The sequence below is a fragment of the Uloborus diversus genome, chromosome 4, assembly GCF_026930045.1.
Source record: "Uloborus diversus isolate 005 chromosome 4, Udiv.v.3.1, whole genome shotgun sequence".
NCBI lineage: Eukaryota > Metazoa > Arthropoda > Arachnida > Araneae > Uloboridae > Uloborus > Uloborus diversus.
In genome coordinates, this window is record NC_072734.1 from 151535368 (window position 1) to 151549384 (window position 14017).

Consider the following 14017-nt stretch of genomic DNA (forward strand, 5'->3'; position numbering starts at 1 on the left):
ATTAAATACTGTTTTTTTTTCTTCTACATTTCAGCCAAGAGCTTAAAATTGAAATAACAATAATCATAAAATTTTGAAAATTACTCTTACTACAGAACGTGGTGTTCAACAGTAGGTTTTAAAGTTTTAGCCTTCAAGATGACTAAACTGTTTTTGTTGGAGGGAAAACACTGAAAAAAACATAATTTGTTCAAGAGCATGGGAACATAGAAGTCCTTACATAAATATATAATACTTCACAATGGTTAGCAATATGGCTTGAAATTAAGGATTCTGAGAGGAGATTTGCTTCTTTAGACCAACCCTTACTAAGCCCCTAAATGTTGCCTTAGTAAATGAAATGTATTCTTTCTATAACAATGAAAAACTCATTATTTAATTTGTCAAAAAAGCAAAATATTCAAAACAAATGCAAAAAAAAAAAAAAAAAAAAAAACCTTTAACGAAATCAGTTATTTTCAGTAAACATAGCACTGAATTATTGTTGGTATTTAGTTATGCATCTTAGAAATCAACTATTTTTTCCCCTCCTTTACATTTTATATGCATGTAACTTTTATCAAATAATTAATGAATAAACAAAGAAATTCTAAATAAATATCTTAAAATTAATATTTGTACATAAACAACCACAACACAACATAAAAAAAGTATGCAATTATGTAGTGAAAGGAAGAAAAATGAAATCAAGCACAAAACTTACCTTGCTCTGTTGAAGCATCAAAGGAAGATATTATATTATCACTTCTAACATGCTACAAACACTTAAAAAGGCACTTCAACATGAAAAGGATACGTTTTGCAAATGAAATCCGAAGCGGAACTTAAATATGTTGCAAGTGTAGACGGAATGAACTGGAATCATACATCCGTTTCAACGGCCACTGATACGGACGAGGTATGATTGTTGTTTGTGTGGCCGGGGTTGGATCGTTTTCGTGATCCTGGGGATGGGGTCACCGCAGCACCATCTTCGAGCTCCATGATGTCCGAAGTTGACTCACTTATTGAATCGCGTTTCAACTTAGTCCCGACTGTGCCGGGCAGATAGGGACAACTGGTGACGTGGTTGAAGTTCTGAGACTGCATCTCTTCCTGGTCCGTCTCACGGTGGTAGAAATAGTTGAAGTTGGAGACGATCACAGGGACTGGAAGGGCGATGGTGAGGACACCGGCAATGGCGCACAGGGAACCCACGATCTTGCCCCACACGCCCACGGGCCTCATGTCACCGTAGCCCACCGTTGTCATGGTGACCACGGCCCACCAGAAGGCGTCCGGAATGCTCTTGAAGTAGGATCTCTCCGAGTCCGCTTCCGCGTAGTAGACGGCACTCGAAAACAGGATAACTCCGATGAAGAGGAAGAAAATAAGCAAGCCCAGCTCTCGCATACTGGCCTTCAGAGTCCTTCCTAGGATCTGCAGGCCCTTCGAGTGCCTGGACAGCTTGAAAATCCTGAACACTCGGACGAGACGGATGACCCGTAATATGGCCAGGGACATGGCCTGGTTGTTGCCTGCTCTCTCGTTCACCGAGATGATGGGCAGTTCTTGAGCTTTGGCTTCGGCCACCACCGTGGCCAGGGTGATGAAGTAAGGGATGATGGCCACCAGGTCGATGCTGTTCATGACGTCCTTGAAGAACGCCAGCTTGTTGGGGCAGGCGAGGAAGCGCACCAGCAGCTCGAACGTGAACCACACGATGCAGGCCGTCTCGATGATGAAGAAGGCGTCCGTCGTCTTGGGGACCTCGTCCTCGACGACGCGGGTCATGTTGTTGGTCGTGTTAAACAGCTTGTAGTGCTTGAACTCGGGCAGCGTCTCCAGACAGAATATGAAGATGGACAGCAGGATGACCACCACCGAGATGATGGCGATGACCCGGGCCGCTTGCGAACTCTCCGGATACTCGAATAGCAACCACATTTTCTTCTGAAGTTCTTTGTCGGGCAAGGGCTTCTCCTCCTCCTTGATGAAACCCTCGTCTTCGCGGAACTTGTTGAAGGCCACCTCTCCCAGCTCGTAGAACTTGATCTCCTCGGCGAAGACGTCCAGCGGGACGTTGACGGGCCGCCTCAGTCTGCCCCCGCTCTGGTAGTAGTAGAGGATGGCGTCGAAGCTCGGGCGGTTGCGGTCGAAGAAGTACTCGTTGCGCAGCGGGTCGAAGTAGCGGATCCTGCGGGTCGGGTCACCCAGCAGGCTGTCCGGGAACTGGTTGAGCGTCCGCAGCTGGGTCTCGAACCGGAGCCCGGACACGTTGATCACCACCCTCTCGCAGAAGTCGTGGTCGTGCGGGATCGGCTCGAAGTTGCCCGGAGAGGGAGACTGCCCGGACTGCTGCTGGCCGGAGTGCGGCTGGCCGGACTGCGTCTGCTGCTGGCCGTCGACGCCGCCCAGCTCCTCGCTGCCCAGCTTCGGAAGCGACCTGGAACCAGAGAGAAGTGAGACGACGTTGTGCGGTTGTCCGGCGGCGGCGTCCGGCAAACCGAGGAGGCTGCCGTTGCCGGACGCCTCCTTGCCGGCGGCCGAGGAGCGCCGCCTCGGCCACAGCACGGGGGTCGCGCCCCATTTCTCGGCGAACTGTATCCGCGAAATTTTGGCCCGGAACCTCCGCCAGCGCGCGGAAAGCGAACGCGAAGGGACAACAATTGTGGCCGTTGTGGCGGCGCTGGCCGATCCCCTGGCTGCACAGATCGGCTCCCGGGTCGCGAATGCCGGACTCCCGCCCACTGCTAGGGGGCGCGTGTCGCGGTGACGTCACGCTCCCGCGCCGGACCCCTGCCGCGCATCGCTTTCTTTCTCAAGAAATCGCCGATGCTGGATTCACCCCCCCCCCTGAATTTTCACTATCAAAACAAACGATTTACACTAAATATACTACGTATAAAAGACAAATATCCCCTGTTTTAAGCAGCCGAAATATATTTTTTCTTAGGTAAGCCTTAATGAGAATCCTTTTTCTCGAACTCTTTCAATTTTTTTTTAGTTTGGAGTTATAATTCATGAGAAGTTAAGTTTAATCTTTTGAAAGTTATGCTCCAAATTTGAAAGCCAAAGTATTTACGTTCTATACTTTTTTTTTCTTTTAATTGTTATTAATTAAATTAAAGTTATAAAATAGCAAATATTTTTGAAAAAGAAAATATGATATACTGAACAATTTTTGAAAAAAGAAAAGAAATACTTAAAATCACAACATAAAGAAAAGGACAAAAAAAAAAAAAAAAAGAAAAGAAAAGAAAAAAAAAAGATGATAGAATATTTTGCTTGCATTTAATTTTCTGTTTGAAAACATCCAAGTGATTAAATTTAAAACAAAAGTAGATTTTTGAAAAAAATCTTCTTGCGGAAAAAAAGTGATAAACTCTTTTTGAGGGAGATAAAACAATAATAAATGCGTTTTTTTGTTCGCATAAATGTGACACTTAAAATTAAAAAATTGAAAAATTTCACTTATATAGCGGAGAGAATATTGGCGTGAATGCTGCTTTTATCGAAATACAACATTTTTACTTTAAAAAAAATAATAATAAACTTAAAAAACTGAATGCCCAACATTGTTCAGTAAAAAAAAAGAATAATTACCAAGAACTGAATAATTCCAAATGAAAGCTAAACGAACTTAGCTTTCATGTGGAATTATTTAATTCTTGGTAATTATTCTTTTTTTTAACTGAACAATGTTGGGCATTCAGTTTTACAGAAGAAGCGTTTAAGGTTTAACTCTTCATGCAATTTGCATTAAGAAAAGTAAGTTTGCTGTGTTCTGCAGTGGTTAATATTAGAACAAAAAACCTGTTCTTATTTTCCAAAGAAGATAACGTCATTTGAAGGCCTTTAAGCGAAAAAAAAAAGGAAATTAAAAATTTCGTATTGTGACACTCATTTTTCAAACGAGCGATGTGTTTATATGAGTCCTATACAAATCAACAATTTGCGTCGGATCTTGACCAAATTTGGCAGGACACCCGTGAAGGAACGATGGGGGTTTTCAAAAGCCAAAAAAAGACCAAACCGTTCAAATTTCAAGGACTCAAAAATGGCATTTTTCTAATATGAGGGAGAAAAAATGCACGCAAAAATTATAAACTATCCATGGAATACCATTTTTCTCTGCATCAGAAAAAAAATGTTCTAATGTTACAAGGTAATTAGAACGTGTGAATTATTAACTGTTTTTAACTAATTTCATGCTAAAATGTAGGTGAACCTTCAACTAGAAATTCATTGTTGATCAGGATCATTGTTGAAAATTGCTTTTATTGAAATTTGTAGCGTGAATCATTGAGAAGAAAGATCTGTTGCCTTTTTACTCTCGAATATGAAGGAATAAAATTCAGTCTATTGTTTTGAGATCTTTCCTGTAATCGGGGGACATAAAAATTTTCCTTTTTGGTTATTTTTCCGTAATCTGCTGGGAAATTTTACTTTTTTTTTTGTTCAAGCCTGATTGTTTAATACGCGTCACTTGACATAACTTTCATTTTCGACGTAGACCGTGCAAAGCCGAAGTAAGCAGCTAGTAAATAAATACAATGCCGTTATCAATTTTTTACACTACATAACTCAAAAATTAAAATTTCCTTGAAAGCGTACATTGATTGGTAATATTTGTTCATTTATACTAACATACAAACTGCCCTTTTCTCTTTAGAAAAGTGATCACATAATTTTCAGAATAACACTATTCTAAAAATCAATTACTTAAACCTTGCGTTAGACGAAACTCATCAGTCGACCGGTAAGTAGCCGGTTACTAACCGCAGCGTTCTATAATTAACCGGTTACAGCACCAGTTACCATTGTAAGCAGTTGATTGGTTGATTAGAACACGTGAACATTAGCTTTCACGTGATTAACTAACCGGTCGCTACCGATCGTGCTCGTCGAACGTAAGCAAAATATGAGTAAAAACTAGAACACAAAGTAAAATAAATGTTCAAAAGAAAAATCACAGTAATATAAAGATGTTAATAACTTTTTGATGATTAATTTCATAAAAACTGTATAGCTGTCGAAAATAGACGAACAATTTTTGGGTTACCATACAATGAACGAAATAAATTTTATTATATAATTGATTTCTTGACTTTTTATTCGGTGCCTAGCTTATAAAAAAAATTTGAACGGGGTAAAAAAAGAATGAATTGGACGAAAATGCTTGCGAACCATAGTGATATCATTTCTAACAGATTATATACCTGAATAAAGGCCTTGAAAACAATTTATAATATTTTGCATACAAAAATACTCAATTTGAAATAGGTTATCTTTTGTATCTTAGCAAATATTTGTTTTAATAAAAATGGCAAACGTTTGAACACAGCCAAGTAGCTTAAAAGCTGCGCTGGTATAGAAGTATGCATCATTTAATCAAAATGAGTTTTTATTATGTACAATAGCAATATTCAATAGGTACATGCAGTTGATGCAATGAGCAAAAAAATTTGTTTTTGCGTTGAATACTACTAAATTGTTTAAAATGCATGCAAAAATAAAGTTGCAAACTAAAAGGTGGTAAAAATTTAAAGGGGATCGGAATGAAAGTGTATTTTATGTTGTCATATTCAGCCATTTTTTTTTTTAATGCGATATAATTTCGATTAGTAGAACTACATATTTTTAATGGAAGGAAAAAAAATTTGCTCTAAAATAAAATGATTCAGTTATGGAAAACACATTTCAGAATTTCAACACATTAAAACACCTTGATTTCAATTTAAAATATAAACAAATGTTTGAGAAAACAATGAAAATACCTTTGTCAAGAAGAAACTTATAAATTAAAAACATTAGGCTCATTTAATTTCTTTAATGAGAGACATTGCAACCCCCCCTTTTTTTAATTTTCCTTAAAATTTTTAATCGTTAAAAAAACTTGCTCATACAGAAAGTTTTAAATTTCTGCCGCTATGGTTGAAGATACTGTTGGATTTTTTGTAGGTGAGTCAAAAATCAACTTTCTTTATAAAACAGCGTAGTTTACGAAAATAGAAAGAAAAAGAAAGAAAAGGTGACTTTTTTCTATTAAAATTCAAGAGTCTACAGACTTTTTTGTACCAACTAATTCTTGCGGCCACAAAATACATTTTCTTTGGTATTTGACTCACGTGTATTGAAACACGCCGATAAGCCTAAAACACCAAACATAATTAAATTTGGCTATTTTTTGAATTCGGTCTATTGCACGTGAGTGATATACCAAGGGTTTATCACTGTGTAGCTATTTCTGGTAATTAATAGAAGGAACAGAAACTAAATTATATTAACACTGTAGGTGTGACTTTTAATTTTTTTTTTTGGAGTTTATTGCAACCATCACCTAGGATATGCCGAAACTAGCATTGGGTTTTCTATGAATTTTTGGAAGATACCCTTTTTCTCAGATTCGTAAAAATGTATCAAAAACTTAGCTTACAGAAACTTTTTCAATTGCCAGGAAATAGTATACTTTGTAAAAAAAAAAAGGGGGGGGGGTTCTTGAGAAATGACAATAAATAACTGAATAACTTTTGTGAACATAAAGTACTTTATAGAGATATTTTTGCATTACATTTTAAGTCATTTTTTTTTAAAAATCTTAGTTTGATTTTATTTTTTACTTTTATGGGAAAGTAGGCTTAAATTGAGGTTTACAAATCTGAAACGTTGTTCTATATATTACGATGAATCTCGCGGGCCAAGGCACACGTAACACACACACACACACACATATATATATATACATATATATATATATATATATATATATATATATATATATATATATTTACCTAAAGACTGGAAAGAAAATTACAAACCAAGGACAGTTTACGTCATTATTCCTTGCTCATTTTATTAATATGAAATTTTTACCTGCTTTTTAAAACCAGTTTCTCACTACTTCGTTCCAAATTTGCAACAATCATTGTTGTTGCTGTTGTTGGCGTTTTTATGGACGAAATATAAAAGCATTGATTCCAAAATTGGCAAAATAATTATAGTTACCGTAATAACAGATGCTGGGCATAACACAAATTAAGAAATAACATGATAGATGTTATTTCTTAATTGAACCTATGTAAATTTGGTCACAAGAGCCTTAATTAGAGAGTACTTTTAATGTGGAATATTTCAAACAACAACTAATTGGTGGATAATTTTCCTTACAATAGAACTGCATATTACGTATTAATTTTTTCTATGTAAATGCAGAAAATGTACGGCCATACATGTATGCAAATGTCTAAAATATTTTTCTATGGAAAGAAGATATATTGGTGGTTGGTATTTCTTGCAATGGAATAAACACTGAGTACTTGAATCATCGTGTGAAAATACTAAGGATCATTTTCCTGAAGCTAGATTTAATTTTTTAGTCATCTTTGAGATTGTAAAATTTCGTAGTAAATCAATGCAAATGTTATTTTAATTTGAGTTTCCACTTAATAATCAATAGTTAGTGTTCAGTAGTCTAAGACTAAATTTTATAGTTACATGCGTTTTTTTAGTTATTCCAATCCTAAAAAAGTATAATATTATGTATGAGTAACAGTAATCTATTGTTAATTTATATTTTTATCCATATCTCCTAAAATCGCAAGTGAAACGTGAAAGGTCTTTTTTGATTTTCAATAGCGTATTTAAAAAAGACTTTTTTGGATTAAAGTTGAAAGGCTACTGGACTGCTATGTGAATAATCTTTTCAATATCTAGTTTAATGCTTGATAACTTATGTTTTAGAAGTTTTAAATATTTACGCAAAAAGGCACATCTTGTATTGCTATGTTTCAGATTATTTAGAAGGTCTAATTTGTTAATGTTTGCATGCTATTATTCTCATATATATAACAGCCGATGATTGAGTAACGCGCGTGTTTCAACAATGAACATCACGCCACGGCATGATAATTTGATAATGTGTTTTGTAATGTTTAACATGGAGGGAAAGGCTTTATTGTGACAAGGCTGAACTCGATCCGGTAACTTAACTGTTTTACTGGTAAGTCATTTCAGGGGAATGAAGAAACGAAAAAGCAGTCAACTATGAACGCTTACTGGAGTTTAGGGTTCATTCACCGGAGCTAGGGTTATAATTTCAACTATCAAAATATCCTCAAACAGGCAATTGCTTCGTTAAAATGTAAAAGAAGAAAAGCAATTTTCACCCGTCATACATCGACTGACGTCTTTATAGTTTAGTAATAAAGACAAAATTAAATAAAGCAACGTATCACCCTTGATATCAGAGATAAGTTGTTGGGCCCCCAGGATATTTTTCGAAATTGAAGTTCAAGATACACAGATGCAGGACATCTTTGATGACACAAAAGTAAGCGATGGGGTTCAGTGTACTCCTTAGAAAATTTTGAGAAATGCAAATTTCAAAGAGTAAATAATAAAAATTAACGGATCCCCGCCCCTTAAGTTTTTTTTTTGTATTCACCGTTGATGAAAATAGTATATTAAGTAACTAAGTTGAGTATAACACTAGTTCAAAGAATTATTCAAAACATATATATGAGTTTCTTAAAATGAAAAAAAATAAATAATGCAATTTAAAGTTTTCGATCATACAATAATTTTCAATTGTGCTAGGCGTAAAGAACTATTGATAAAGTCACAAGCTCACCGAGTTAAATTTTTTTACATCTATACTCGAAGATATTTCACGGAAGCCCTTTGTACCTAAAAATAGAAATGAATAGTTTAATTATCCAATGCAGTCCTTTCTTATCCTTTTCTCTGCACAAAAACGTTTCTTTCATACATTTCATTTCTGTCCTTTTATTAACTTCAAATATGAAAGTTAATGGGAAAGGAAAAAAAAAATCATCGAGTTTTTATCCCGAAGAAAAAGTAGATCCTTTCAAAAAGTGTGTTGCGAAGGAAAAAATATCCGGAAAAAAAGTGCGAAAATGAAATAGAATTCCCCAAAATAGCTTCCTCCTGGGGTGCATAAAAGGAAAAGAACTGTGCTGAGAAATTTAATCAAATTTTGCACGTGATTCTGGGTGATTAGCTGGGATTCTTGCAAAAAAAAAAGGTTTCTCTCCGAGAATTCCAAAACAGAGTTTAATGTGGAAATGAAATTAGTGTCACACGTGTGTAAAGTTCGGAACATGTAGGAGAATTCCACGTTTTAAAACTGTAGAATTGCATTAAAATCTACACCGATTTTGAAACTCAGGATAAAATTTTGCGCTGTCCCACCAAGGAAGATATAATTAAGAAAAGTCAAATCGCAGTCATGCAAATTACTGAGGCATACGTCTGAGTTCATACGTTTTGTATCATCTGCAGCCCGAATTGATTACCCATTAATCTTAGAGTCTCTGTTTAATCTCTCGAAACAGAAAGCAAACAACGTGCCCAGTATTCAGAATTGCTTTTGATTTTTTATGTGCAAAATTTTATTAATTTAAAGGGGTCCGGGACACAAAAATTGTCAAATTTTACAATTTTTAAAAATCATTTTAAAAACTTTTCCGTCTTTTTCTGCTTAAAAGGACGTTTGAATCTTGTTTCTATCTTAATTAGAACGAAAGATATAATTATTTTTGTTGTATGCCATTTAACTAATATTACGTTTAACTTTATAACTTAAAATGCGTTTTTCTCCATGACGCAATCTTTCCCGATTTTTTTGTATTCAAACTCTTATAAGTCAAGATCTAATAAAGTTAAAGTCATGAAATTTGGAGCATATCTTTTTCAAACAGTTTACTTTTATTTTTATTCGGATAATTTGAAAAAACCATTGCTTCAAAAAATATGATTTAAAAAAAAAAAGTATGTTCGAATTTTTCGAAATTTTTAAATTTTTCTTCAATTATTTTCTATTTTTTATTCAATTAATATTTTTAAAATCGCCGAATAAAATTAAAGATAAGATTAAATTTAAATAAAAATTTTCTTTTAATAGTTATGTTATGATTTTGTTTATTAAACTGATGGTGAATCATTGCAAAAAATTTCAAAACTCTAAATTGTTTAATTATTTTTTTTTCAAAATGTGTCCCGAACCCCCTTAAAAAAAGGTTTGCTTCTTTCTATACCTGAATTGATATTGTTTTGCGTTCAATCTTAAGGTTAACACTTTTGAACGGTTGAAAATATTTTTGAAGTTTTAAAGTAATAATAAAAAAATATTTACACAGTCTATAATAAAAGTTTTTCTGACAACTTTTATTTCTAGTAAAACAACCAAGTCAGTTGAGTATCTTATATCTATTTGATCAATAGATATAAGATACTCAATTGTTTTTTCGTTGAGGCTAATATTGTTTTCTTTTGAATAGTTTGAATTGAAACAAAAAATATTTAAATGAAATTATAAATCGCAGCTTCTGTTCAAAAACAAACATTTTTTATTTGTATTACTACTTAGAAGTTGTTTAAGAAGAGAAGTGCAAGAACAGTGACAAAAAAAAAAAAAAAAGGCAGACCAATATACACACATTTCTTCATATCATATAATTAGATTTTATTATAATATTTTTTTTCTTTCTTCCTGTTTTCGAAGAGAGTTATGTTTTCCAAAGATAAAGAATTATTTCACGCTATTACTGATTTCTGCAACTATTTTGTATATACGTCACTTTATGCGGAAGCATTAAAAAAAAAAAAAAAAAACTAAAATCAACCCCATGATTAGTTAAAAGTAATATTTCATCATCTTCATGAGAACTCTGAATGGAATTAAACGTGGTTTTTAAGTAAAATTTAGCGATGGAAAGCTAACTCGCTAACTTTTCCAAATTATGACGTCAGACTATTTTGACAAAGACTACTTAATTTAAAGTTGCAGCCGTTGCTGAAATTCAATATCCCAATTTTAAATTAAATGATTTTTATACGATATGACAGTCTGTATTTCATTAGTCAAAGCTTGGTTTACAAGAGGAAGCACATATTGATGAAAATATTGTCAACAGACAGGGTAAGATATCGCTATTCTTAAATACATTTTTTAGAATGTATTGAAATGAAACACATTTTTAATATCCATAAATTTTACCTACAACACACTGTCTCTCTTTTTCTTTTTATCCCATTACGGTCCCGGTAATATTTTAGCCTCTTCCTTATCCCAATAGCAGAAGCAATTGGTATTCCGTCAAAACCAATTCCCTTTTATGTCATGCAACTCTTCAAAATTGAAAAGCATTACAAAACTCGCGTGTTTTAGTTGTATTTCAAAAATAATGTTTGGGAAAATTATTGTAACGTGCAATATCACAGTCAACTGTCGCTGGACAATAGACGACCTCCGACCAGGGAAGGCCACCCGTTTTGACTCTACTTGCGACAGGAACCCACAGCGATTCGCTGCAACAAAATTCCTAGTAGTAGTACAATGGTATTGCTCAGTATACACTTGACAAATAAAACTGAACCTTTAAAAAATAAAACATGCATAATATTAAACAAAAAAACTCAACACTTATGTATGAAATATTTTTAACAAGAACTTAAATTGTTTTATTTTTATTCAATAAAAATAAAACAATTTTTATGTGCCACACAGTATTACTTCATGAGAGTCAAATTTTTATAACGGCATTTATTATCCCTATATATTCATCTTCAGAGGTTCTTTTAACAAGAACCAAGTAGTGGTTCAATAACATAGTTCAAATGCTGTCTGATTGTTCTTAATCGAAACTATATAATAAATTATTCCATTTGTGAATGTAAAAATACCTTTTCACTTTGCATTATTATTTCACTTTTCCCATTATTCCCCTATACTGCCGTGAGTAAGGACAGTAACTGCGAATTTCTCAATTTTCATATTTTTGCCATTTATTTTATGTTAGCATTATTGTACAAGCTTGCATATTTGGATTCCGCTGGAAAAAATGTATAGTTCTAACATTTCCTTACTGATAGTATTGAATCCAAAATGCATTGCTTCAAACATTTCAAAACCTCATTTCTGCAGATACTGCCGTTTACCTGCCCACGGCAGTATATTATCTCATCGATTGTCACCCTGCACTCTACAATACTGAAGGTAAAAAAAAGAAAATTTGTCGAAAACCGGTATAAAATCTTTATTACCACTGTTTCAGTCAATTTGACGCACTTGAAATTTGAATTGATCCAACCAGCGTGTCAACTGAAGCGTGTTCGAACATTTACCGAGTATGTTTTCCTTTGCAGCTGATTGGTGACCTTCGAAAAGGGTGGTGGCAGGAGGGGGACCTGTCTGTCCCCGACAGAGGGTCTAGTGAGTTTGCATATCATTAAATGAGAGGTCCTGGCTGCGGATCAGGAAGCATCGATCGATTTCTGCTCCCGGGACACTCACTTGGGAAGAGAGAGAGAGAACGAGAGAGTGATGTTTCTTCTGCACTGCAGACGAGATCATCTCATCAGAATATCTGCCACTTCACCCTCTTTATGTCGCCGCTGATTTGATACAAAGTTTTCCAAAATATAGTAAAACTTCCGTGAATTCAACAATAGATTGAAGATTTTGGAGACAAATATTCCTCTTAGCTTCTATTTTGTTTTCTTTGTCGTGACTGGGGCGAGCTCTTTAATCGTTGCCAAAAACGAAAATGATCAATAGTAATTATAAAGTTAATGTTGTTGATAAAATTGAAATAGCCTTCCAAGCTGAACCTAAGTAAGCATAGATTAGTGGACTTTGGGGTTTTAAATGTTTTCAAATAATACAGGTTTTCGACACTTTTCTTGATCTGAGTCATCAGTTTAGCTTAGCCCCGTGAATTCAATAGATAAATTGTTGAAGATTTTGGAGACAAATATCCTTATTAGCTTCTATTTTGCTTACTTCATCGCTCGTGATTGGGACAAGCATTTAAATCGTTGCCAAAAACAGAAATGGAAACAGTAGTAATTATAAAGTTAATTTTGTTATTAAAGTTGTCAAATTAACTTCTTGCCTGAACTGAAGCAAGAATGGATTAGTGAATTTTGCGTTTTTTAAACTTTTTAAATAATACGGTTTTTGGAGGCTTTGCGTTATTTAAGTCATCAGTTTAAAATCTTTCAAAAATAATTTTTTCACCATATTTTTAGCTTTAATTAGGGCTATGTGGAGGGAAGTGGGTCTAAAATCAAGCTTTTTTCAGAAAAGACTTTAAAATCAGTTTAATTTATTTTAATTTAAATTTTGATGCAATGTTCGATTATTTTTTGCTAAGTGGCAATTTTGATAGCCCCACTTTCCTTCGTAAGGGGTAAAGTATAGCTAGTTTAGAAATTGGGGAAATATTTAAACGAAACTGTAAATACTACTGTTTTCGATATAAGAGAACATTGAAACAAATGTACCTTACTACATTTAAAGATGCAATGCGCATAAAAATATTTTTTGCTCCTTATTCATTCAAAGAAATCATGTCAACAATTATCAACCATATTATGTCATTCTTTTCAGTCGAAACTGCATTTAGAGAACGGCATTCCAAAAGAAATTGGCTTTTCAAAGTTAAAAGTACTTTTTAAGGTTATAAAAAGTATATAAGTTTTTTTTGTCATTTTAATGTAAAATAAAAATTATTAATCTTTATCAAACTCAGAGACAAAAAGAATCAGTGTAATCTGTAATGCAACATTTACCTAAGCTTAATCGTATCCATAATTTACCCCACTTCAGAAAACGCCTGATATTAAATAGAATCTTCAAATTAATTCTTACGCTTCTATAAAGATCAATTTTCTAAATAACCCACTTTTAGTTTGCACTAAAAATTATACTTTGTGCCCGTTAATAACAATTTTAGAAGGCATAAAATTGACGTTCCTTATCGAACGAACAAAATCGCATATTTTTCTCTCTTTTAGCTTGTCACCAGTCTTTAAAAATAAAACAGAAATACTCGTTATAATCTCAATATATGTCTTCAAAAAAGAACTAAATGAACATTTTCATAAAAAAGGGAAAATATGTGTACTCCAATCCAACACCACTTTATCCTGTTTGCCTATTTTTCCCCATCTGACCCTATACTTGCTCTGTCGTTGGCGGGTCGAGGGAATAAGCTCAAGGATTCTCAAATTT

The 14017-nt window shown here is 34.2% G+C and overlaps 1 protein-coding gene across 1 annotated transcript in view; it reads right to left on the reverse strand.

Moving 5' to 3' along the window:
• Positions 1–861: 861 nt before the first annotated feature.
• Positions 862–14017, reverse strand: part of LOC129219748 (potassium voltage-gated channel protein Shaker-like) — a 112333-nt gene continuing 99177 nt past the window's right edge. The window contains exon 2 of the mRNA XM_054854041.1: positions 862–2425. Coding sequence (XP_054710016.1) covers positions 862–2425 — 1564 coding nt within the window. The remainder of the gene's footprint in view (positions 2426–14017) is intronic.